The 26,552-nt window shown below is 56.5% G+C and overlaps 1 protein-coding gene across 8 annotated transcripts in view; it reads right to left on the reverse strand.

Moving 5' to 3' along the window:
• DLGAP4 (DLG associated protein 4) overlaps window positions 1-26,552 on the reverse strand; it is a 75,494-nt gene that overhangs the window by 39,833 nt on the left and 9,109 nt on the right. For 3 of the 8 annotated variants that reach the window (XM_035548174.2, XM_035548172.2, XM_035548173.2), the window contains 3 exons: window positions 24,458-24,572; window positions 21,421-21,471; window positions 20,131-20,374 (listed from right to left, as the gene is read on the reverse strand). In XM_035548174.2, the coding sequence (XP_035404067.1) occupies window positions 20,131-20,374; window positions 21,421-21,471; window positions 24,458-24,572 (410 nt within the window). Of the gene's footprint in view, window positions 1-12,034; window positions 12,331-20,130; window positions 20,375-21,420; window positions 21,472-24,457; window positions 24,573-26,552 lie in introns of those variants that run through there. The other 5 variants (XM_035548175.2, XM_035548182.2, XM_035548177.2 and 2 more) reach the window with 5 other exon arrangements.

A 26,552-nucleotide genomic window follows, 5' to 3' on the forward strand; every position in this document is an offset into this window, starting at 1 on the left:
TCTTCAGTGTTTCTGGCACGCAACCTAGTTCACCCAGAACTGCAATCACATCCACCAGCTATCTGAACACATACCATCACCCATACCCAAAGCATGTTTGTTAACATAGCAAGAACTAGAAGAAAGCAGAACACATGATTAAGCATGAACCAGACCTCGAAGCAGAGGGAAAAAAAACATTATCAACAGAAGGGAAAGAAAACATAGAAGCAAAAACAACAACTTTGGAAGCAACCAGCCTCTAAAGTTATTTTTAGAGCTACCTCTCCCAGCACCCTGGATACTCAGACACTTTAAAAAAATCAGAAAAAAATCAAAGGTAAGCACACAAATAGCATGCCAGAAGAAAGCAGACAGTGCTTCAAAGTCTACTGCTGTTGCAACACCAGCAGCCTAAATGGCTGGCCCAATTCTGTCCTTTGATTCAAGGAGGCCTCATTAGCCCGAGTCCTGCTTTGCTCTGTGGAGCAAGCACACAGCAACTCCACCAACTCTGCTGGAGAGCTGCCACATGTGTGCTGGGGTAGCTGGTGAGAGCTGCAGCAGGCCTGGAGACCGCAGCAGAATGACAGTCTGACAAGACAAAGCACAGCACTTCAAAGACGCAAGATGACAGACACTTTCATCTTTACTCTTTAAAGCTCTCTATTTAACACCCAAGATGACAGGTGGGGAAGTTTGCTCTGCATGTTCAACAGCCCTCCCTCTCTCGGTGAGCCACCTCCCCAGGACAGGCCCCAACAGGAGAGGAGGGGTACATACCGCACCCACACTTGGTGTCAGCAGCTCGCTGGTGAGCATTTGTTCCTCCAGCCCTGAACAGCATTGGAGCCACCACTTCGGGGCTGGAAGACAAGGCAAGGCTCATGCCTGCTGGGAGCCTTCCCTGTGCCCTGCACAGCTCTACAGAGGTTCACAGCAACACGTAGAATCATAGAAACACAAGGTTGGAAAGGACCAACAAGATCATCTAGTCCAACCATCCTCCTATCACCAATACTACCCACTAAGCTACTAAATCATATCTCATAGCACCTTGTCCAGGCACTTCTTGAACACTGCGAGGGACAGTGACTCCACCACCTGCCTGGGCAGGCCGTTCCAGTGCCTGACCACTCTTCGAGAGAAAAATTTTCCTGGTATCTAGTCTAAATCTCCCCAGACACAACTTGTGGCCATTTCCTCAAGTCCTATCATTCATTATCTGGGAGAAGAGGCCGACCTCCTCCTCAACACAACCTCCCTTCAGGTATTTGCAGAGAGCAATGAGGTCTCTCCTGAGCCTCCTCTTCTCCAGACCAAACACCCCCAGTTCCCTCAGCCACTCCCCACAGGACTTGTGCTCCAGGCCCTTCACCAGCTTCGTAGCCCTTCTCTGGGCACGTTCCAGGGCCTCGATGTCCTTCTTTTAGTGAGGGGCCCAAAACTGAACACAGTACTCGAGGTGCGGCCTCACCAGAGCAGAGCACAGGCGGACGATCACCTCCCTGGCCCTGCTGGCTGCATTATTCCTGATACAAGCCAGGATGCCACTGGCCTTGATGGCCACCTGAGCACACTGCTGGCTCATGTTCAGCAGAGCATCCATCAGCACCCCCAGGTCCCTTTCCTCTTCAGTCTTCTAGCCCCTCTGCCCAAAGCCTACAGCACTGCATGGGGTTATTGTGGCCAAAGTGTAGGACCCAGCACTTGGCAACACAGAGACCTAATGCTCCTCTCAAACAGCTGGACAGCAGCAGGGGTCAGGGGCCAGTGTGCATGGATCCTGCCAGCTGTGGGCCTCCCAGGGAGGACAGCACCACCAGGCCCAACCACTCACCTCACCCTACAGCAAAGAACAGCAGCCAGAACCGCAGAGCCTCACCATGCCCCAATGCAGCCCCAACTGCCCAGGGGAGCTGGGCCCTGGCCCAGCAGGGAGCAGGCAGAGGGCAGCGCAGCCAGGGCCAGCAGCAGCACCACACATCAGCCCAGCAGCTGGTGCAGACAGCCGAGGCAGCGAGAGCCTGCGTCCCCGTGGTGATGTGACCACTGTGCAGCCCTTCATGCAAGGGCCACAGCCCCGCTTCAGCTTGGGCCTGAGCAGCTCCTCCGCACCCAGCTGCCATCCTTCCTGCCCCTCACATCTCCTGCTTCTGAGCAGGCCAGATGTTCACAGCTAAAATGGCCTGACTCCTATTTACATTATTTCTAAAGTTTATGTATTTCTTCAGATCTGATGGCTCTCTGACATCAACTCCCTGAAGCACTCTGAAAAGGAATTAAAGCATTACAAAGACGAAGAGCCAAGAGAGCCAATGTACTGAAACTACAGAAACCAGTCTGCAGCCACACAGCAACCAAGCAGGTCAGTTTAAACACTGGCCTCTTCTTGAGGGACAAAGATGTCCACTGAAAGCACACACAAGGCATGCACAATTTGTACAGCAGACAGGGACAGCATTTGCTCAGGACTGAGGACAGATCCACACAGGTCTTTTGTTTCCCTTCCCCAAAGGCCTATGGTTCCTGCCAGTCATTTGGCTTGAGAAGCACGAGCAACTTCCACAATAGCAGAAACATCAGAGCCTGCGTTGGCAGCCTCCCCTCAGCAACCCAGAGCATTTTGCAGCACTCATCTCTAGTAAGCAAGTTAACAGAGCAGTGATAAAAGCTAATGTGTGGCATAATATAACTATTAGCAGCAGCAACCTCCAGAACACCCTAGAAGATTGCAGGGTGACAATGAGATGCAGACACTGGAGCCAGGTGCCAAGTGCAAAGCCAAGCCCAAGCAGCAGCAGCATGGTGGCCAAGGCAATAGGCTGGAGGTTACAGATCTCCATTTCCTGGTACCCAAAATTTCCCTGCTCAAGGCCTTGTTCTTGGCACACTGCAACCTGGAGGGTCACAGAATCCAGTGCTTCTGAATCCAAGTAGCTGCTTTGTCCAGCACCAGAGCTCAAGGTTGTGCAAACACTGTCCAACTTCTTTCTCCTTCCAATGGGTCAGAATAAGCAGCTGCTCAGGCACTTGGGGGTGGAAGTTCTCCATCGCTGTTCCACTAGTGCCAACTTCCCAAACACATCTTCTCCCCAGGGGAGTCCCCCTGCACACCATAGCCGGCTGAGCATTCCACCAGCTCCACACTGCCAAGGAGCTTGCTTTGCTCAGAGTAGCAGCGCTAAGAGGCCAATATCCTCAGCCCAGGATTGCTACTCAACTGGCAGGTCAGACAAGAAAACACTGGTAGCCTTTCAATAGAGAGCATGAAAACCTGGAACAGTTCCTGGACAGAAGTGTTGTGACTCAGGACCTCATGTTTGGGCCACGCTGAGAGACTGGGAAAAGCCTCAGGGTTCAAAGAAGGAAGAGAAGGCTTCTTAACAAAACAGTTACTGAAGTGACCTTACAAGAGGCAAGGGGAGACCGGCTGTACAATAGCATGCTGGCGCTCAAGCTGTTCTGACGCACGCTGCTCTCTGTAAGAGCAGCACTAACCAGTCTGGCAGCCAAACAGGCAGTGCAGCAGCTCCTAACCAGCACCTTTAGAGGAAGGTTCAAGAATCCTCATGGGGACATTTCCACTGTGACCTGGGACACTTTCTAGCATCAGACATCCATAGTTGCCTTGTACATAAGGCCCAAGAGATACGGGTTAACTTCCCAGTTTTGAGTTTCAGTTTAATGCAACTGTGGGTATCCCCACCCCGGCTATGAAGTTTGAGATCCCTCTTGAGCACAGCAAATGCCCTGCAGGGACTACATTGAGTTTGAACATTCCCCAAATATAAAAAAACAATGCAAATAATTCTCTTAGAAGTTTGACTAATCTTATGACAAGAACTTCCATTAAAAATTCCCTTTTATCAACTCTTAAATACCTTTCAACTTTCATCAAATGTTACCTTGCACTATGACAGAGCATCAGTAGAAAGTCACATTCGGCTTCTAATCTTTGCTTTAATTTTACACTCTGACAGCTCACACTATACATAAGGATTTACTTTTTAGACATCACGTAAGAATTTACTTCAGACATTCACTACTTGAGTTTTTCCATCAGTTTCAAACTGGAGAGACAACACAGTAGCTTGAGCTTTGATCTTAGAATTTAGGCTTAAAAGAAGAGATCACTGCAGTCAAACCTGGACTTCTTAACAAAGAGTACTAAATAGGATGTACAAAACTGAGAGTCAACATGTCCTTAATGTAAATACTAGTGGTAAGTTAAATTTATGCATCCTTGTACTGCTTCTCTTATGAGTGCTGCCATACAATGCAGCAAGGTGCAGCCTGTTTCTGGCAAGTCCACTGTAAAGAGACTTTTTGTTCTCCCGGTGTTGCAAGAAGAGATGACAAGCTTAACCCCCAGACATCCCATATGGCAGTAAGGATAATCAAGTTCCTGCACATGCTGTCTGCTACGAGGGAGCAGCAGCAGGGTGTAGTACTTCAACTCACATAGGTATCAGACATCCTTCTTGTATCACAGTACATGTACATGCCCCTCTGCTCCTTTAGCAGTAATTTCACAAGACCAAGCCACCAGCCCTGGCAAGGTAAGAGAATCACAACTCTGCTGCTGTCTTCTCCAGAGCATTTAAATGCTGCACACAAAAATTCAGGAACAATTCCTCCAGGGGAATTCCAGTTTCCTCTCCTTGAGGGAGAAAGGCAGGCTCTGAAGCCCCTAATCAAGTGCACCTTCTCCTCACAGCCCTGTTCAACAAATCACTTGCTCAGGTTTCAGACCTTCAGCAAACCCCAGCATCTCAGCAACAAGTGCTGCCTTTGGGCCTCCTAATTCTTTCCTATATAACCATACTGTTACACACTGCTGGGTGAATCTATATGTTTACCTGCTTACAGTTTTCAGGTCACTATAGCAGCATGCCCCAAGAGACTTCCCTACAACCTTCCTGCTTCATTATCACCTGCAGGCAAGGACTGTCACTTCCCCGGACAGCTGACTGCCCATACTGCAGTATGTAAATGCTATTACTGCCCTACCTCACATTGTCTGTTATGCTCAGACTCCATAAAAACTAAAAAATGGATTCACACATTTATGTATTTGAACACTTAACTATCTTCAGCAGAAATTCCAAATACTTCTGAAACAGCACATTTCAGGCTTAGAGGCCATATCCTGGCAGGGCAGAAAAGTGAAGCAGAGGGCTAAGTTGAGGCCAAGACTTCAGTCATGGGGTAGTTACAGTAGTTACTTCCCTTGCCTACTGCTTCTGCAGAGGACAGAAGGCCCACAGTGCGCTCATCTGCACCAAGTGGCCAATAATTCATTAATGCCACAAGAGGAACTGAAGCAGACAGAATTTCTGCTCTCCTCATTAACTAGCACACCTGTGAATAGTTTACCTTTCACTTGTTTAAGGACAGTTTACTTCAAACCCCCAGTATCATTCTGTCCCCCCACTTCTCCCTCTGTCCAGGTGGTAGGCTAGCAAGAGGTCACAGGCTGCAGACCAGGAGAGAAGGGAGGGATAAACACATTCTTTGTGAGCTCTCCCAGGGGGACCTAGTTCAGCATTCTCATCCCTCAAGCCTCAAATACAGCCTGCACAGAACTTGATCCAATAGCCTGAACTCTAATCTCCTTTCCAAGCAAACTGCAATTATACTTAGTATTTCTCCCCTCCCTTTTTAAATCTGCTCTGACAGGAAACACACTGACAACTTTTCACTGAAGAAATTACAGTAGATTTTTCTTGAACAAGGCCACCCGCCTGCACAGCCTTAATCCTTGCAGCTCACATATGTTACTGTAACTTGCGCTGCACTGAATCCAATTATGCCTCCTCAATCCATTAAAAAATATTTGAGGCTGTCACACAGGTTGCACAGAGCAGAAGTATCAGCTGAGGAGACAAAAACAGGCCCTGCTGCAGCATGGCTTTGCAACCTTATTTCTGCAGAGACATCTACAGCATTAAGAGAATTAGCAGCAGAGACTTTTACAGGTTCCACTGAATAGTTCACTCCAAACTACTGGAGACTGGACTCAGCTCTACAGAGGAGACCAGAACTGACATACAGTTATTTGTAAGTGCTTGGCAGTTACTAGTTATCCATTAAAAGCTTTTAAAATTACATTGCTGTGGCAGCATGCACAGCTCAGAGTGAGCTCACAGAGCAGCAGGCCTCCCATGCATTACACATTATGTTAGAACAGCAGACGGATAACCTTGAGCTAAGTAGCCAGAAGCATCCACAAATCTCAACTGCACATGCAGATTAGGTATCCAACTACTGACTCACCCACAGCTGCAAAGCGAAATGCAAGCTCTCCCCAGCAGCTGACAACATTTGCCCCTTCACCCAGAGGAACAGAGCACAAGCTACAGCTGATCAAGTTCCACAAAGGTACCTGTTGGCCTCAGAGGTGCTGAGGGCTGCATGATTTACCAACTCACACCATATTTTCAATCTTCTCCATACAGCCAACCCACAAATAAAGAAAATTAAGTTTCTGCCATTATTGCCCTTGCTGACAAGGATCTGGTGGGGTTTGCACAGGGCCTTCCTGTCCTTTCAGAACTGCCATGCCACAAAGTGGCTGTTCCCCAGCACTTAAGGGCCACATTACAGATCAAGGGGGGGGCCGGGGGGGGGGGGGGGGGGGTCCTCCTTACCACCTCAGATCCAGGGGCCTCCTTACACCTCAGATCCAGGGGCCCTCCCTTACACCTCAGATCCAGGGGCCTCCTTACACCTCAGATCCAGGGCCTCATTACACTCAGATCCAGGGGCCTCCTTACACCTCAGATCCAGGGGCCTCCTTACACCTCAGATCCAGGGGGCCTCCTTACACCTTCAGATCCAGGGGCCTCCTTACACCTCAGATCCAGGGGCCTCCTTACACCTCAGATCCAGGGGCCTCCTTACACCTCCAGATCCAGGGGCCTCCTTACACCTCCCCAGATCCAGGGGACATCCTTACACCTGCAGAGCCAGGTGCCTCCATTACACCTCAGATACAGGGGCCTCCTTACACCTCAGATACAGGGGCCTCCTTACACCTCAGATCCAGGGGCCTCCCAGTACACCTCAGATCCAGGGGGCCTCCTTACACCTCAGAATCCAGGGAGCCCTCCTTACACCTCAGATCCAGGGGCCTCCTTACAACCTCAGATCCAGGGGCCTCCTTACACCTCAGATCCAGGGGCCTCCTTACCACCTCAGATCCAGGGGCCTCCTTACACCTCAGATCCAAGGGGCCCTCCTTACACCTCAGATCCCGGGGCCTTCCTTACACCTCAGATCCAGGGGCCTCCTTACACCTCAGATCCAGGGGCTCTACACTCAATCAGGGGCCTCATACACTCAGATCCAGGGGCCTCCTTACACCTCAGATCCAGGGGCCTCCTTACACCTCAGATCCAGGGGCCTCCTTACACCTCAGATCCAGGGGCCTCCTTACACCTCAGATCCAGGGGCCTCCTTACACCTCAGATCCAGGGGCCTCCTTACACCTCAGATCCAGGGGCCTCCTTACACCTCAGATCCAGGGGCCTCCTTACACCTCAGATCCAGGGGCCTCCTTACACCTCAGATCCAGGGGCCTCCTTACACCTCAGATCCAGGGGCCTCCTTACACCTCAGATCCAGGGGCCTCCTTACACCTCAGATCCAGGGGCCTCCTTACACCTCAGATCCAGGGGCCTCCTTACACCTCAGATCCAGGGGCCTCCTTACACCTCAGATCCAGGGGCCTCCTTACACCTCAGATCCAGGGGCCTCCTTACACCTCAGATCCAGGGGCCTCCTTACACCTCAGATCCAGGGGCCTCCTTACACCTCAGATCCAGGGGCCTCCTTACACCTCAGATCCAGGGGCCTCCTTACACCTCAGATCCAGGGGCCTCCTTACACCTCAGATCCAGGGGCCTCCTTACACCTCAGATCCAGGGGCCTCCTTACACCTCAGATCCAGGGGCCTCCTTACACCTCAGATCCAGGGGCCTCCTTACACCTCAGATCCAGGGGCCTCCTTACACCTCAGATCCAGGGGCCTCCTTACACCTCAGATCCAGGGGCCTCCTTACACCTCAGATCCAGGGGCCTCCTTACACCTCAGATCCAGGGGCCTCCTTACACCTCAGATCCAGGGGCCTCCTTACACCTCAGATCCAGGGGCCTCCTTACACCTCAGATCCAGGGGCCTCCTTACACCTCAGATCCAGGGGCCTCCTTACACCTCAGATCCAGGGGCCTCCTTACACCTCAGATCCAGGGGCCTCCTTACACCTCAGATCCAGGGGCCTCCTTACACCTCAGATCCAGGGGCCTCCTTACACCTCAGATCCAGGGGCCTCCTTACACCTCAGATCCAGGGGCCTCCTTACACCTCAGATCCAGGGGCCTCCTTACACCTCAGATCCAGGGGCCTCCTTACACCTCAGATCCAGGGGCCTCCTTACACCTCAGATCCAGGGGCCTCCTTACACCTCAGATCCAGGGGCCTCCTTACACCTCAGATCCAGGGGCCTCCTTACACCTCAGATCCAGGGGCCTCCTTACACCTCAGATCCAGGGGCCTCCTTACACCTCAGATCCAGGGGCCTCCTTACACCTCAGATCCAGGGGCCTCCTTACACCTCAGATCCAGGGGCCTCCTTACACCTCAGATCCAGGGGCCTCCTTACACCTCAGATCCAGGGGCCTCCTTACACCTCAGATCCAGGGGCCTCCTTACACCTCAGATCCAGGGGCCTCCTTACACCTCAGATCCAGGGGCCTCCTTACACCTCAGATCCAGGGGCCTCCTTACACCTCAGATCCAGGGGCCTCCTTACACCTCAGATCCAGGGGCCTCCTTACACCTCAGATCCAGGGGCCTCCTTACACCTCAGATCCAGGGGCCTCCTTACACCTCAGATCCAGGGGCCTCCTTACACCTCAGATCCAGGGGCCTCCTTACACCTCAGATCCAGGGGCCTCCTTACACCTCAGATCCAGGGGCCTCCTTACACCTCAGATCCAGGGGCCTCCTTACACCTCAGATCCAGGGGCCTCCTTACACCTCAGATCCAGGGGCCTCCTTACACCTCAGATCCAGGGGCCTCCTTACACCTCAGATCCAGGGGCCTCCTTACACCTCAGATCCAGGGGCCTCCTTACACCTCAGATCCAGGGGCCTCCTTACACCTCAGATCCAGGGGCCTCCTTACACCTCAGATCCAGGGGCCTCCTTACACCTCAGATCCAGGGGCCTCCTTACACCTCAGATCCAGGGGCCTCCTTACACCTCAGATCCAGGGGCCTCCTTACACCTCAGATCCAGGGGCCTCCTTACACCTCAGATCCAGGGGCCTCCTTACACCTCAGATCCAGGGGCCTCCTTACACCTCAGATCCAGGGGCCTCCTTACACCTCAGATCCAGGGGCCTCCTTACACCTCAGATCCAGGGGCCTCCTTACACCTCAGATCCAGGGGCCTCCTTACACCTCAGATCCAGGGGCCTCCTTACACCTCAGATCCAGGGGCCTCCTTACACCTCAGATCCAGGGGCCTCCTTACACCTCAGATCCAGGGGCCTCCTTACACCTCAGATCCAGGGGCCTCCTTACACCTCAGATCCAGGGGCCTCCTTACACCTCAGATCCAGGGGCCTCCTTACACCTCAGATCCAGGGGCCTCCTTACACCTCAGATCCAGGGGCCTCCTTACACCTCAGATCCAGGGGCCTCCTTACACCTCAGATCCAGGGGCCTCCTTACACCTCAGATCCAGGGGCCTCCTTACACCTCAGATCCAGGGGCCTCCTTACACCTCAGATCCAGGGGCCTCCTTACACCTCAGATCCAGGGGCCTCCTTACACCTCAGATCCAGGGGCCTCCTTACACCTCAGATCCAGGGGCCTCCTTACACCTCAGATCCAGGGGCCTCCTTACACCTCAGATCCAGGGGCCTCCTTACACCTCAGATCCAGGGGCCTCCTTACACCTCAGATCCAGGGGCCTCCTTACACCTCAGATCCAGGGGCCTCCTTACACCTCAGATCCAGGGGCCTCCTTACACCTCAGATCCAGGGGCCTCCTTACACCTCAGATCCAGGGGCCTCCTTACACCTCAGATCCAGGGGCCTCCTTACACCTCAGATCCAGGGGCCTCCTTACACCTCAGATCCAGGGGCCTCCTTACACCTCAGATCCAGGGGCCTCCTTACACCTCAGATCCAGGGGCCTCCTTACACCTCAGATCCAGGGGCCTCCTTACACCTCAGATCCAGGGGCCTCCTTACACCTCAGATCCAGGGGCCTCCTTACACCTCAGATCCAGGGGCCTCCTTACACCTCAGATCCAGGGGCCTCCTTACACCTCAGATCCAGGGGCCTCCTTACACCTCAGATCCAGGGGCCTCCTTACACCTCAGATCCAGGGGCCTCCTTACACCTCAGATCCAGGGGCCTCCTTACACCTCAGATCCAGGGGCCTCCTTACACCTCAGATCCAGGGGCCTCCTTACACCTCAGATCCAGGGGCCTCCTTACACCTATTTCAGCTACAGAGAAAAGTCTTGTACAGACACTACAGAAGTAACAAGCTACAGATGCAAAATTCCTTACAGCCATTTAGCACCTGCATCTTAATAAAGGAGGACAAGCTTCTAGATTTTCCTTAACTACAACATCTGTCTGCCACAAGTAACCTTTTCCTGAAGCCCATGTACTGCTGCAGAGTAAGCACACACGATATTTATCTGAAAGACAAGCGGGCTAGATCTGATCACTAGTTGTGTGTGCTTCTCCCCACAAACACATTCAAAGCACTAACTTCACAGCAGCAAATTTATCCTGGAAGAACAAGCACCAGCTAAGCAATTTGGACCCTTCAGAGTCAAGTCTGCCAACTTACACAAGTTGGCAATCTGGCTTGTTATCATCCCACATGATTGGAATTTATTTTTAGGATCCAATGCCACATGCTGTTTTTTTTGCCCTCCCCCCAACTCACAAGTTAAAGCCCAGGAGCCAGAGATCCCGGTTCCGTTCCCATCTCAAATACACATTTCCGGTATGCCCTGAGGTCAAGGTCCATACTTTCACGGAATAAGTAATATTACTCCTACCAACATCATCCTAGAAATAATCCTTCCCTTTAAACCTCTTAATAAAGACTCCAGTAGAAATTAAGAGTTTACAGTTACTCAGTGCTCAAAGCAACTGTAAAACACCCTTCCCTCTGACACCTCACACTACTACCAGAACTGTCCCTGCTATTAAATTCAGAGGCACTCAGCCTAAGCCACAAGCCCCTCGAAGAGGGCAGGGCAGCTCACCGTTGGCATGTAACACCAGGTAGCCTCAGCTAGGACCTGATCTCGTCCCAGGCCAGAGAGACTGGAGCACCGCGGCCAGCCCACAGAGCGCAGGGTGCTGCTGAGCATCCGCCCGTAACAGCAACGGGTGCTGGAAACCTTGGCATCCGTTCAGCATCCAGACATCCTTTCTTGAGGGGAGGAAGAATCCTAACAGCACCCTGAAAAGGGGTCGGTGTCGCTTCGGGAAGCGTGCAATCTAGCGAAGCACTATTTCATTTTCTACAGCACCCAGGGACTCCTTCAAGGCCTTAAGCACCGGCCCGGGGCACCCGGGCACCGACCTGCCGTGACCCCGCTTCGCTCAGCAGAGGCTGGGGAGAGCAGCGGGGCGCCGGCCGGCCGGTAACGGAGCTCTCCTCCTCTCCTTCCCTCCCGCTCCCGTCTCCCTCGCTGAGGCACGGAAGCGGGCGAGGGCCCGGTGCCGCCGGCCGCCTGCTCGCGGGAGGCGGGCACCCTCCCGGGGCCCTCCCGCCCCTCGGCGCGGCGCTGGCCGGCGGCAGCCGTCCCCGGCCGTGCGGAGCGAAGCGCGGGGCCCCGACCCCGCGGCGGCAGCCACGGCAAGCAAGGGAGGAAGCGGGGCCCGCCCGGCCCGGGGCGCGGGGAGCGGCAAGCGGCGCGGAGCAGGCAGGCGGGGCGCGGCGCCCCCGCCGCGGAGCCATGCAGGGCCCGGCCCGGCCCCCCGCCCGCCGCGCCCCGGGCACGCACTCACATTGCTTGAGGAGCTCCAGACACAAAGCCATGGGAGACACAAAGGAGGGGCGGAGGGGACCGGAGACACGGGGAGGCGCGGCGCGGGGGCGCTCGGCCTCGCCCCGCCGAGGGGGGCTGCGGGCCGCTCGGCCGCGGCGGGGAGGTCGGGCCCGGCGGCGGAACGGGAGGGCGGACGCCGGGCTCGGGCCGCGCTCGGTGCTCCTGCGGCCGCGGCCGGCGAGAGAAGGGAGGAGACGCGCACAGCCCCCGCACTCACCGCGCCCGCCCGCCGCTCCGGCTGCGCGCTGCGGGCGGGGCCGCGCCTTTAAAGCCGCCGGCACGCCCCGCGCGTCACGGCCCGCGCCCCGCGCAGGCGCGGCGGGACGGGCCCCGCCCCGCCCCGCCCCCCGCCCCGCCCCGCCCCGCCCGCTGCCGGGCCCCCGCGGGGGGGGGCTGTGGAGGGGGGCGGCGGAGCGGGGCCGCCCCGGCGGGAGGCGGGCGCGAGGCCGGCGGGGCTGCCCCGCACCGCGAGCCCTGCTCGGCCCCGGCGCGGCCACGCTGGCGGAGGCGGCCCCGAGGTCGGCGCGGGGGGGACGGAGGGGGAGTCCCGCACGGGGCGGGTCCGGCTTCCTGCTGGCGGCGCGGGGCGCCGGCCGCGGCGTTGCCCCGGGGTGAGAGCAGGGCCGGCGGGGAGGGACGTCTCCTTCCAGCCGGGGGCACAGATAAACGGGCCGGGAAGCAGCGGGGCTGCGGGGGTTTCCCGGTGCGGGGGTTTCCCGAAGTCGCCGGCCGGGCTCCGCTGTGGCAGGGACGGGGAGAGCACAGCCTCCCTTAGCCGGACGTGCTCCGTGCTCCAGGGCTGTGCTCCGGGCCCGGGCAACCCCCGGGCTGCAGCCTGAGGCGGGCTGCGGGGGGCAGAGGGGAGCAGCGAGCCCGGCACCCGCAGCCCGGCACCCGCAGCCCTGCGGACGGACGTGCTGCCTGCCGCGTCGCTGCTCCTCTGCTTGGGCCGCCCTGAGCTGGGCGTCCGGACTGCCACATCTGCACCGCGGTGTGGCACAAGGCAGTGTCCGTGAGCCGGCCGGGGCGCGGACGCTGCCCAGCAGTGTTCTCTGCAGGGGGCTCGTTCTCGGGCGCAGCGCGGGGCTCTGTGGGCGGCGGTGCTGCCGCAGGGCTCAGGCAGGCAGCGGGCGCGCCGCCTGAACTCGAGGTACGGTCGGTCCTCAGATGCTCTGGTCCATTTCTGACTCCGTGCGTTCCCTGCGCTCAGCGCAGAAGGGCCGGTGTGGCTTCTGCAGCAAGGAAGCAGGGAAAGTGCCTGGGCGAAGTGGCGTGCCCAGCTCAGCGCTGCTAGGCGAGGGTAGGTAGGGCTGAGGCACCGCCAGCCTTGGCTTTCAGTGATGGAGTCCCTGTGGCTGTTCTGCTGCAGCTCACTAACACAGAGCCGAAGCGGGGCCAAAGCCGTAGCGGTGAGAGACCCATGGCTTGGGGCCTCTCCCCTCTGCCGCCTACCAAGACAAGCAAGAAAGCTTTCAGCCTGGAAAACAAGGACAGGCCGGGGAGTGGGGATCAGCAGTGGACTGAGAGCCCCTTGTCACGCAGGTGGTCAGCGACTCTGCAAAGTTCCGAGCTGATCTCTTCCTGAGAAGACCACGCAGTGGCTCAGTAGATGGAAGAAGTGATGGAAAAGCAATCCAGAATGAGAGAAACATGCAGAAAGAAATCCTCATCTGACTGCACGGCCTGGAATCCTGTAAATGCTCAGATCTGAGTGCATCTCCTTACTGCATGTCACCTGGTCCCTGGTCCATTGTAAGGCCATCATCGGCCACCGCGGGGTTGCTCCAGGGATGGCATGGCCCTGGCAGGCTGGTCCCAGAAGGAGGTGCAGAGGGGAGGGACACAAAGGGACATCTGTGGTGGCCTGGCTTGAAGGCAGCTCTGCTCACCTAGTTTGCATGGGTGGTGGAAGTGCCAGCGTGCTGATCGATACTGGGTCCCTTGGCCTAAGGAGAACTACGCCTGCTGTGCAGAGCACCGCACCGACACGAGGGCTCTCTGCTGTTGCTCTCTGGTGGCTTTGAGCAAGCTGGGGCACCCCTGGGTGCTCTGGTTTTTCCTTTGTTCACACTACTGGCTCTTTGCAGCCAGCACAGCTGATAAAAGCAAGCAACAAGAAAGACTTGGCTTTCTGACTGTGTTAACAAAGGAAAATGCTGGCAGGTGTCTTTTGAACAAGCAGTTCAAACAATGTCCCCCACTGGGAGGAGGCAGATGTGGTCAGGTCCTTTGGGCCACGCTCACTTCCCAGTATTAAGGCAAAGGTGTTCTGCCTCCCCCGTGTCTGCTCATGTGGGTGCAGCATTACGCGTGGGCTGCAGCTCCCCCCTTTCTGAGCATCTGGGCCAGTGGCATTGCTGCGAGGCCCAAACTGGTGGCAGCCCAGCTCCTGTGGTGCCAGAAAGGATGCAAGCAACTAAAGGAAAGGTTGCTGCACTGGGTGCTGCCTGGAGTAGGGCTGAAACGTGACAGCAGAGAGCACCAAGTGTAGCCTCGCTGCTGCAGGACAGAGGTATTTTTTGGTGATGGAGTTTAATGGCAGGGTTACAGCCATGGAGCAGCATTAGGGAGTTCCTGGGGAAAAGGGAACAGACTGGGGCTCAGGGTTTGGTAGTGGAGTTTCCGTAATAACAAGGAAAAGATTAGAGATGAAAAATGAGCAGATAAGTATGGAGAGAAACAGATGTCATAAATTTCTTTGTGTCCTGCAGAACAGATCATGGAACATACATATCCACCCTTTTCCCTTACAAGTGCTCAAGGAGCACACACCATAAATCTCTCTCTGGTGTGCACACACACAGACAACTCTCTCTCTCTTATCTCTTTCCTGCTGGTATGTCAGAGAAAGCTATTTCTGGAACGTGAAATCTAGGTCAAAAAGAAGGAGAAAATCTGAAGGAAACGATAACAGTCTCTCTCTTCAAAGGCCATATGGGGTCAGCCCTGGTTGATACGATTAGCAAGGGGCCACTCCGGTACCTTACTGCTCAGCTGCAGCCCCTCACACCCTAGCTGAGCAATGTGTTCTGGCCTGTGCCGTGCTTTCCTCTGCATTCAAACCGCTGGCTTTTCCCCACCAAGAGAACGCTCTGCTCCGGCTCCAGGTGTGCCCGTGGCCTCTGTGGCTGGCCAGCTGAGGGAGGAGAAGAGCACAGTTTGTCTACCTGTTTGTGACCTGCAGAGGAGGAGGAAGGGAGTCTTCCCTCAAAAGCCGTTGCTACATCACTGTTCTGGAAGCCATGGAAACTCGTTCCACAGCGAAGCAGCCTTTGGGGGTTTGGTCAGCTGCACAATGTTGCTGTCCCGTGACACAGCGTGGAGGTGTGCAGGCGCTTTGTCTCGCCATGCCCCTTCCTGCAAGAGCCCTTTGTGGGGCTGTCAGTGCCAGGGCTGGGATCTGCCTTCTCCCAGGGCAGGGCAGGGCAGGGCAGGGCAGCGTTCCTGGCACAGCACTGGTCCTGGGAACTATCTCACTAGCTCAGTTATGGAAAAAAAAGCAATGCAAAGGAGACACAAAACTGGTTGGAGGCAGAAGAGGAGCTATTCTGTCATGCCTTTGAGGAGTATGTATCTCAGGTAGAGAGCCCTCATACCCGCTTGGGCTTGGCAAAGCCATGGCCTGTGGATGGGCACAAGGTGTGTGCAACCCTGGCTGCTGCAGGCACAGGCCTCGTGCCTGCTTCTGGTTGGAGCGAAGGACTGGACTTTTTTGGGCTCCTTCTGCACCAGGTTCTGTGATTCCCTTGCCAGGCTGGGCTCAGGGTCTGCAGCCTCTGCTCCACCGGTGCTGCTGTCATGGGGCCAGCAGAGAGGGAGAACTGGAGGGTAGCTGCCTTCTGGAGCTCACGCTCTCAGGGATGTCTTTTGTCTCAGCGACCAGTAGCAAAAACAGGTCAACAGAGCCCAAGCCTTGAAGGAGGAGGCAGAGCTGGATCTCCTGGCCTCCCTGGAAGAGATCTGGGCACAGAGTAAGGAGACGGGCACCTGGGCTTCTGGGAACAGGCTGCTGAATCCCAGGGCAGGGTGCTGCCATGAGCAAGGCTGACATTACCAAAAAGCATCAGGAGAAGAGCTCCAGCAGGGACTGGTTTGGTGTAAGCTTTCCCGGCTGTCACTGGGGCATAGGTTGGAGGCTGGGCTGGGGTCTCAGCTTATTTTTCTGTGCTTTGCTCACCTCTCTGCTTTCCGTCTTACCCTGGACATCAAATATTCAGGGCCCTTTGAGTGCAGCTCTGTATCCTCACGCAGTCTATTAAGCAAGCAATTCCCAGTGATGCCTCTAATAAGAAGGAACTGGGGCTGGGGAGCCCTTTGTAATACACAGGAGTCTCTGTGGCTGTCGGCAGAACGCCTGGCAATTAGATGAATAGGTTTCACTGGGGCTTTTCAGTCTCCCGCTTTGCAAAGCACAAAGCTTTGTTTAAGGCTGATCAAGGGCAGCTCATCATCTGTCTAGCTGGCTGTCAAATGGGAGTTAATTGCCCCGTAATATGCTAGTGACACGGGAGTTTGTCTGTGCACACCGCAGACCCCGAGGCTTGCAGTCCTCCATGAAATACAGCCTGCTGCATCTCCTCTTCTCCTCAGCTGGGGGCTGAACCCCCACAATACTGCTTAGCTTTACGATTTGGCCCTTTGAAGACCAAGAAACCTGCGTGAGGCACAGCATTACTGCTGCTGGTACCTCTGTAGGATGTGTCTGTACAGACAAGAAACCCAGTCCTCCCCTCGGTGACCGGGAACACGATGGGCGCAGTTCCCCTGGGCCAGCGCATGGATGGTGAGGAGGAGGGTGCCCACGGGAGGGGAACGGGGTGAGGACTCTCGGTTGTTTCTTCCCAGAGCCCAGCGTGGAGCAGAGGCCGCGAACAATTAGGCCTGTGAGCGGTTGGGTGCCCACTTCTCTCCATTGCTCTAGCTTGATGCCATCAGGCTGCAAGGTACCGCTGTGCTGCTCAGGCTGTGCAGTACCGCACCCAGCAGTTACAGCCTCAGGGATGAACACGTGCATTTGCAGGAGGAACTGAGACCGTGTCGCTGATTAAAGGTGTGACTGCTGTCCAGATACGCCTCCTGCCTTCTCCATTGTGCACACACAAACACAGATGCTCTTCTCTGCTCCTCCTCCTCCCTCCCCCCCATCAAATCTGTTTCCCTTCCGAAGCCCCTGCAGCAAAAGTGAAGGGATGGAAGGTGTTCTGAAAATCAGCAAATCTCTGCTGGGTCATGTCACAGAGAGGTGACGCTTGAAAGGTGGCAACGAGTCGTTTTGAAAGCCCCTTCCTGTGCTGCACCTGCTGTTGTTTCCCAGCACTGGTGGGGGCTTGCAGCAGTGCTGAGCTCAGTATCATCTGTGCTGTCAGGAGGAGCAGAGTGGGAGTGGGCTGTGTTTGTGGGTTGCCTGTGCTCCCCTTCCTGCTCTCCCTGCCTACTGCTGGCACAGGGCGCCAACCCAGAGCTAGGTCGCGTGCTCTCCAGTGCCTTCATGCCAGGATCACCCTGCCCGGCTGGACCTGTCTGGGTGTCCCTGCGGGTGACAGGGCTTGCTGCTTGCCCTGCGTCTCCAGCAGCGTGGTACAGCCCTGATGAGATGCTGTCTCTCACTCCTCCTGCCTGCTCTGCGGTCTGCCTGGTATTGCCATATCCAGAGCATCACCTTTTCATCTGTGTTCCTAAAAGCATTCCTGAGAGTTACACAGCCTCCTTTCAGCTCATCACAGGGCTGAAGCAGCAAGTTGGATCTGTGGACTGAAACCATGTGCTCTGTGCAGCCTGGCTGAGGACAGAGTGCTGCCGCTGCTGTCCCAGACCCACGGTGACACCGCTGACAGGATGCAGTGGGTGTGCTGGACAGGCAGGATGGGAGACCTCAGCTTCTCTGTGTTACAGGTGAGCGTCATCTGGGGCACCGGCACCTGGTGACACAGTGCACCAGCTCTGCCCTCTGAGGCTTCCCTGATGCCAGGTCCACAGGGTCTGAGCTGCCCTCACTGTACCTTGCTGTGTTGGGCTGGTGGCCCCAGCACCCTGGCAAAGTTATTCACCCCAGCAGCGGTGCTCGGTGGGGCTCCATGTGTGGCAGAGCTGGCTCCTGCAACCATTCTGCTAAATTACCGGCTCTGCTGCAGTGCTGGGAGAGACAGCCCAAGGGTCAGGAACATCTGAACAGCGCTGCCTCCAGCCTCTGCCCTGCCCAAGGGGAAGGAGTTGCCCTGGAGTCACCTCTGAGGAAGAGGCCGGGCTCTTGTCCAATACGGTAATTACTAATCAAAAGAGAAGGGCCTGCCCAGAATGAGTAATGCCAGAAGAGGCATCTAGAGGTGGGCATACTGTGTTAACCACTCAGGGACAAGAACACAGGCTACAGGCGCTGGGCACTAGAGCTCAGAAAGGCTCCTTAATGCCTTGAAATTCAGAGCAAGACCTGTTTGTACCTCACACCAGAGATGTCAGATGGGGGTCTCTAGGTTAGTACACTTGAAGGGCATACACGACTAGGTGCCTTAGACGTCTGTGTGGCTGCCGCCACCCAGCATGTCTCCAGGAAAGAAAGCAATTGGAGCCAGTCCAGCCAAAGGATAAACTCCCAGCACCTCCTTGTCAGAAGGTTTTGGAAGACTCTCCTCCAGGCTATAATGCCAGCAGCAGCCTGTGGGCTGGGTGTGGCCAGGTGACACTGTCTCTGTCACCTCTTCTGCCCTGGTTGCTGCACGGAACTGGGCCAATGCTTGGGCTGCATAGGAGCACCTCTGGCTGTGCACGCTCCTCTCCTAGCTGGGCAGGGTCTGACCTGCCCGCGACTGCTGGGCAAAATCACAAAACCTGAGAGTCCAGAGGGGGCAAACTTACACCGTTCACCTTTTTGCCCAGACTTGGCACCCCAGACCTGTTTTTGGAGTCTTGCCCTGTATGGGAGTCTGCAAAGAACCAAGACTTACCAGGAGCAGCTGAAGAAACCGGGGTTGTTCAGTCTGCAGAAAAGGTACCTCGTCACTCCCTACAACTACCTGAAAGGAGGCTGCAGTGAGGAGGGTGTCAGCCTCTTTTCTCAGGTGACAAGTGATAGGACACAAGGAAATAGGCCTCAAGTTGTGCCAGGGAAGATTTAGATTGGACGTCAGGAAGAATTTATTCACAGAAAGTGGTTAGGCATTGGAAGAGGCTGCCCAAGGAAGACATAGAGACACCATCCCTGGAGGTATTTAAGGAACGTGTGGTCATGGCAGTGAGGGACATGGTTTAGTGGTGGACTTGGTACCATTAGGTGATGGTTGAACTTGATGATCTTATGGGTCTTTTCCTAAATGATTCCATGATTCTATTGTAAAAGACTTTGGGTGAACCCCAAAGCCTTGTCACTTCTCTGCCACTGAGGGATGGAGGCAGATGTCTTCTGCCCTCCCTCCTTCTGTCAGCCCCAATTTCTACCTCTGGCAGAAGGGGCTGAAGAGATCAGGATTCACTCAGACTTGGGGGAAATGAACGCTGAGTCCCTGACGTGAATTTTTGCTCCCAAGAATTTCAGGGAGAGGTCAAAGCTGCCAAGCGCAGCCCAGACTGGAGGAATTACGGTCAGATGCATAACCGAGAGGAGGAGGAGGAGGAGGGAAGCTATCAGCAGTGCGGGGAAGCAGGACTGCACCCACAGCCCCATGGGACTTGGGGTAAGGAGGGCAGCCAGTGCTCCCAACACGCAGCAGGGCGAGGTGGGCATCCCACGGGGTGCTCCCAGCCGCAGTGCTCCCAGCCGGGTTTGCCTTCACTGAGCGAAGACACTGAGCCCGACCTCTGCTGCCTGCAACAACCATGCAACCAGAGCCCGTCTGCCGTTTTGGCACCCACATCCAGGGACTTCGACACGGCCATCCTGGCAGCATCCCTGCCCTGCCCTGCCAGCACAGAGCAAACTCAGAGACGCAGGCCCCATGGAAATCTTGGACAACCGAGGCTGGAGACACCCTGCAAGGTGTCTGAGGGCAGCGCCCTGCACCCCCAGCACCTTGGGCACTCACACCCCATCCCCACGACTGCCGTGGCCTCGCTGGCACTCACTGTTGGTGGGCAGGGTCCTGCTGCCGCTGAGGCTGCCCGCTGGCGGGGGGGAGATGGAGCGGATGGAGCCGGTGTCCTCGTCCTGGGAGCAGCCCGCTTGGATGGCTCGGAGGTAGCTGTGGCTCCGGGAGCGGAAGTAGCTGGGCAGAGGCAAGTCCAGCACCTCGGCGGCAGCCGACTCGGCCTCGCTGTAGGTAGAGTCACAGACCGCCTCGTACTGCTCCCCCAGCTCCGGCTCTCTCGCCTGCACAGGAAAAGGGGCAGAGCAGTCACCCCCTGCCCAGGGCCGGGCCCCTTCCCTTCCCTCCTGCAGCCTTCTCCGCTCCCCTCTGTGCGGTGGCTCCCAAGCGGTCTCAGCCAGACACAGAGCGGGAGGAGCAGTGCTGGCTGGCATGGGGCTCCTGGCCAGGGGAGAGGGGCCCCTCCTTCCAGGCCAGAGGATCCCTGCGGGAGCAGGAGGCACTTACCACCACGGTGCCAGTAAAGCACTCCCCAGTCTCTGCTGGAAAGGCTGAGTACGGGAGGCCGAAATCCCTGCCCGGCCTCCAGCAGCTCCCTTGCTCTGCTGGCATGGCTGGGGGACCCCAAGCTCAGCTGCGAGACCCCATTGTGGCGGGCTCACGGTGAGTGAGGTAGGCTCGGGGGGCGTCTCTGTGCCCTGGGCCAGGCCACCTGGACCCGTGCTGGAGGCACAGTGGGGAAGTCATCCCAGCCCTGCCTGAGATGGGGAGCAGGAGAGAGCTCGGTGCAGGCTGAGGCACGACATGGCCTGAGCAGGGAAGCTCCATTCCCTGCTCCCCTGCTGCCTCCACCTCCCCTGGCCCGGCCCTGTCCTTGAGGGGCAGTAGCTGATCCAACTTCAGCTCGGGAGACTCACCCAGATCAAACCAGAGCCAGCCTGAAAACAGTAAGTGTTTTGAAATACCGATGATGAGAGATGCCGAGGTTTGCCCTGTCAGCCTCTTCCACCTCTCCTGGCCCTTTCTTTGGCTTCAAGGACAGTATTTATGACCAGTGCTGGCATCCGTAGCCTTTCCCCGAGCTCCACAGGGTTTGGCTGAAAAAACTCATCACTATCCCCAAAAACACTCTTGAACCCTCCGCTGAGGCTGGGGGAACCGAACTGTCCAGTCGCCCTGCAGTGCCCTGGGCTGGGGAGTGCATCCTTCTCCTCCTCCTGTGGCCCTGGGCAAGGGTGCCCCGCAGCTGCCTCGCACCCTGCGGCGGGGGTCCAGGGAGACCTAAGAAAGCTCCATGAGGAAGGAAGAGGGAATGGCAGCGGGACGGTACCTGCTCTCCATGGGTAAATATCTGAGGGATAAGTGAGGGGGGTCCAAAGATCTGGAAGAAAGAGTTGGAGAAGGTTAAAGGCCAGGAAAGGGGCAGCCCTCACACAGACAGCCATTGCACAGGGACCAAGGACAAGGGGAGCACACAGCCCTTTCCTTTGGGCCACCACTGCTGACACTTCAGTACAAACTTCAGAGCCCATAAGATGCCAAGCAAAATGCCTCACAGGCCCCACAAACAAGGCACAGCAAAGCTCCACGGGACGCCTCTGAGATGGAGAGAAGCTGCTGATGCATTCAGCCTGTTGTATGCACCGTGTATTAATATAAACACACACAGGGCATACTGGCACTCTGACAGCAGAAACACAATGCCCTGACTGGGGCACCCCTGGGCACACACAGGGTGCCTGTGGCTGTGGGATGAGGGCTGGTGTGGCTCCTGGTTAGCACCCTGCAAAGCCCCAGCACTGGCCAGCGCTCGTGGCATGGCCAGGAGCAGCGATGGCCCTGCAGCTGCAGAGCTGGGTGCACGGGCAGGCTGAGCACTGCGCATCAGGGAAACCATCCTTTGCCCTGCTCGGGCTTGGGCTGGCCACCTTGCTGCTATCTCCTCTGCCCCTGCACCAGGAAGAAGCCCCATGGAAGCAATGCTCACTTCTCTCCATAGCAAAGCCATGGCACACACTTGGCATATGGACAGATGCCTGACAGACACTGCACTGCCTGCAGGGAGGAATCCCTTCTCCCCATCTCCTGGCTGTTCCCTCCATCCCTGGTCTGCAGAGCACAACCACCCCAGGAGCTCTTCCCTTCACGAGCTGCTCAAGATGACCCATCTTGGGAAGAAGCCAGGTTCAAAATGTACCTCAGGGAAGAGGCTTGGCTCTGGGGGCCGGGTCTGGCCATCCAATGTAAGGCACAGCTCAAATTGTGTCTCAGCAGTGTTGGGGGTGAGCAGCTGGCTCTGTCTGGCAACAGGTCCCGTCCTGTGAGAGGTGGATGCTGACACACATCAGATGAACCCCAGACTTCCAGAGGTTTGCAAGGTGGAGTTCAGCTTGCACAAAGCCAGGCAGAGTGGGCTTGTCTTTGAGAGACAGATATGTTTCTGTATGGGAGGATGCTAAGCCTTGCTGGACAAACAAAGAAGATGATGGGGGTCATCCAAAAGGGAGGGCAGGGGAGGAGCTGCCTGCGGCACTTATGAAAAGGCAGGTCGGACCTGGCAGAGGATCAGGCCAGCACACGCGAGGTGGCTGTACTAGCTCCACCCTGAATCAAGAGTTAGGCAGTTTGTGAGAGGCCTCTAAATCCCAATTCAGCTGCAACTAGACTGTCTTTGATTTGGAGGAAGGCAGGCAAAGCACAAATGATGACACCAGCCCCATGCCTGAGCTGGTGCTGTGGCAGTCAGCGTGACAGGGCTGCAGGTCTGGGTCTGGAAAGGAGCATGTGCTGGGCGCTTCCTGGCACAGTGCAGACTGCTCAGCCCCTCAAGACACTTCTGATGCCTTCGTGAGGATGCTGCACTTGGCTGCTAAATAGCAAACGTGGGGTAGGGGAGAGCACGGACTCAGCCTGCCCGTGGTTTCCCCTTCCCTGCAAAGGCCTGGCTTTAGACACAGGTTTACATGCAAAGGACAGGAATGCAATGGGCCTGACCTCTCTCTCTGTGCGACAAAACATCCAGCACATTTTTATCAATATACAAGGAACGAGACTGACCACAAGGAACATGTACGCCCACAAGCAATGCTCTGTGCCTTTCCCCAGAGCTCTCCACAAATGGCTCCAGCTGCAGGTAGCAGCAGGAGAAGCCAGCAGTGTGGCTGGAGCAGCCGGGTGGGGATGTATGTGGGTTCAGAGCCCTGTGCACCTGGAGGGGAGTGCCAGCACACATCTCCTGCCCTCCTCCATGCTGTGCTTCCTGGTGTCCAGCCCACTTGTTAACCTCATGCTGCCTCCCTTGACCAGGGAGCACTGGCAGCGTGTGGGGAGACAGACTGGAGCAGCATGGAAGGGGGGCATGTGTGCACGTGTTCCCACGCAGGCACACAGGGACAGAGAAGGGACATAACAGAGGCCCAGGGTGACAGAGACACAGCTGGGCAAAGCTCGTGGAGTCACTGCTGCCCCAGACACCTCCTCTGAAAGGAGGGGTCCCCGTCCTGGGGTGGAGATGAGCACATGGGAACCGTGCAACGGCCTTATGCCAGCATGGGTTATTTCCTGGTTGTTGGCAGCTGGCTTACAGCCACTCAGGTCCTGAGCCACGCCAGTTTCATACCAAGGGGAGGATGGGACATAGCATGGGACCGGGAGTTAAACCCAGAGGCCATGGTCAGGGTTTGCTACCCACCATTAGCACCTCCACTGGCACCCTTGGCTTTGTCCGGACTTCCCTGTGACATGAGAACCAGGAATACACAAGAGACACCCCCAGTTAGCTGGCAGGACAGTCTCCTGAATTACAGGCACCTTGTGCCTAGGTCCAACCAGCTTCCTGAGGACGGGGCCCTCAGAGCAGAGCAGGATTTCTGTCCCCTGTGAACCTCTGCAGGCTCCCTGGCAGCTGGCCTCAGGCTGCACGCTGCCTTCTGCACCAGTGAGGCTGGCCCAGGCTCTGTGCCCACTCCGTGAGCGAACGCAGCTTGCAGCAGGAGTGGGCGGCCTTGCAGGCAGCTGCTAGGTGGTGCGGAGTGTGAGCCTGCACATGGAGCAGCTCTGAGCTTTGCCTCTTGCTGTGAAGCATGGGAGGGGCTCTGGGCTGCTATACCCATGGCCACGGCTGCAGTGACTGCAGCTGCACCAGCAGTGCTGAGAGGAGGCAAAAGCTAGAGCAAGAGAGGTCTAATGTGAATTAAGGAGCTGTCCCTGAGAGTTTAATAACACTACCAGACAACAGCACACCTGTTACTGGAGTGCAACTGGTGCCTTATTTTTAAGGGGCAAAAGGATATTCCTCTTCCCATCAGCCAGCCTCCATTCTCTTTCGGGCTGGGTGTGCAGTGGGGTTTGCCTTCCTGGCATCTCACCTGGTTGATGCAACTGGACTCATTGACGCTGTCGGAGATCTGGTTGTATTCTTCCTCCCAGGTTGGGAACTTTGGAGGTAGGAGGATCTCGACAGAGTCCAGGCGGTCCAGGCTCCTGCAGCAGAGAGAGAGGGTGTGAGGGGCATCCCCACGGACCGGGCAGAGCTGGGGCTGTGCTGGAGCTGCTGGGGCAGCTAGACCACACTGCCCTGGCACCCTCTGCCAGGCATGGGTACGGACGGCAGCACTGAGCTGATGCTGTACACCAGGTCCACAGCTCGGCCCTTGCTGCAGCTGCTGGAGAAGATGGAAGCACTTTCTCACCTTGCTGGCCACTGGCTTAAGCTGGTACATGGGTGAAGGTTTTGTGGGGTGCAGAAGAAGGAGAGGGGACAAAACCTTGTGCCTCCCAGCCCCCAGGAATGCAATGCAGATGCCAGGTTTGTCCAACCCAAGCCCAGGGAACACATGGTATCTGTGCCAGCCCCCAGAGTCACAGACTTGGCTACAGACCTGCTCCTGCACATGCTGATGCTGGGAGAAGCCTGCTCTTCCCTGCCTGGACTGGTGGGCAGGGGGTGGGAAGTGATAGGGGGAATGATTTTTCAATAATATTGTTGTTGACTTCACAATTAGAAACATCTTCAAAACTTTTTGTTGGCTTTTGAGGGAGACCTCATCAATGTGTATGAATATCTGAGGGGAGGGTGTCGAGACAATGGAGCCGGTCTCTTTTCAGTTGTGCCCAGCGACAGGACGAGAGGCAACGGGCACAAACTGAAGCACAGGAGGTTCCGGCTCAATATGAGGGGGCACTTCTTTACTGGGAGGGTGACAGAGCACTGGGACAGGTTGCCCAGAGAGGCTGTGCAGTCTCCTTCTCTGGAGATATTCAAACACTGCCTGGATGCCATCCTGTGCAACGTGCTCTAGGTGATCCTGCCTGGCAGCAGGGTTGGACCAGATGATCTTCCGAGGTCCCTTCCAAACTCAGCCATTCTGTGATTCTGAGATTCTGTCTGTACAGAGGAACCCCAGAGTTTATCTGGAAGAAGCTCAAGGGGAGCCAAGCCTGGATAGCACTGCTTCAGGAGCAGAGGGCTTTGTTTTCTCCAGAGCAGCTTTTGCAGCAGGCTCTGAGGGAAGCACTCTGTCCCGTACTCGGGGCTCAGCAGGAGCCTATGCAGCAGCAGTAGAAGAGCAGGGCTGTCAGTGAGCCTGACACAGCCAAAACCAGAGCAACTGTCCCTGCTGAGAGCTGGGTGCGCAGCGGCCAGGAGGCAGGTGGGAGGATGGGAGGGATGTGGAGGAAGAGGAGAGGTCCTTGTCAGACCAGGCAGGTGTGTGACAGCCCTGCACATTAGCTCAGTGCCATCTTTTATGCACGTACTTCTCTGGTGTGGTCTCTGTGCGGACTGCTGGGGCTCTGGGCATGTAGCAGGGGACAGACAGGCATGGTGAGGGGTGAGCTGCAGAGGATCTGCCTCTTAAACCACCTGTGGGCCCTGCAGAGCAGCATGGGGGTGAAGCTCTTGCCTCACCTGGAGGGGCTGTGGTGTGCAGGAGGTCAGTCTGTCTGTACCCCAGCAGGACGGAGTGCAGGGAGTGTCCTGGCCAGGCAGACCTCCAGGAAGGATGGTGGCACCTCCTGAGTCTCCATTCCGGAGCTGATGAGCGTGGAGAGGGGCCTCTTCTTCCAGGGGTGATGGAGCCCCCAGAGCACCCAGCCCCCAGAGGACTCACTACGGAGCTTGGCCACCCACCAATGGTCCCTTGGCACACTAAGCCCTGGGCTATCTGTTCAGCTTGTTGTTCCCCTCAGCATGATAGGGTTTTGTCCATGACCCCTCGCCAGGAGGGGGCCCAGCAGCCCTGGCTGAGGAGACTGAGGCCTGTGATGCGGGTGGGTGTGCAGCCATGCCAGGGCATGGGGCCACGGCTCTGCTCTAGCTGCTGTCCCACCGGCGTGCCAGGCTGGTGGGGGAAGCGGCCAGACCCTGCAAAAACCAGAGTGGCCACAGCTCCAGAAGGCTCTCTGGTGGGAGCAGAGCTGAGGGGGTGGTCAGCAGATGGCAGCCGTGCCCATGCTCCAGGC

Source organism: Cygnus atratus, chromosome 16 (assembly GCF_013377495.2).
Source record: "Cygnus atratus isolate AKBS03 ecotype Queensland, Australia chromosome 16, CAtr_DNAZoo_HiC_assembly, whole genome shotgun sequence".
NCBI classification, from domain to species: domain Eukaryota; kingdom Metazoa; phylum Chordata; class Aves; order Anseriformes; family Anatidae; genus Cygnus; species Cygnus atratus.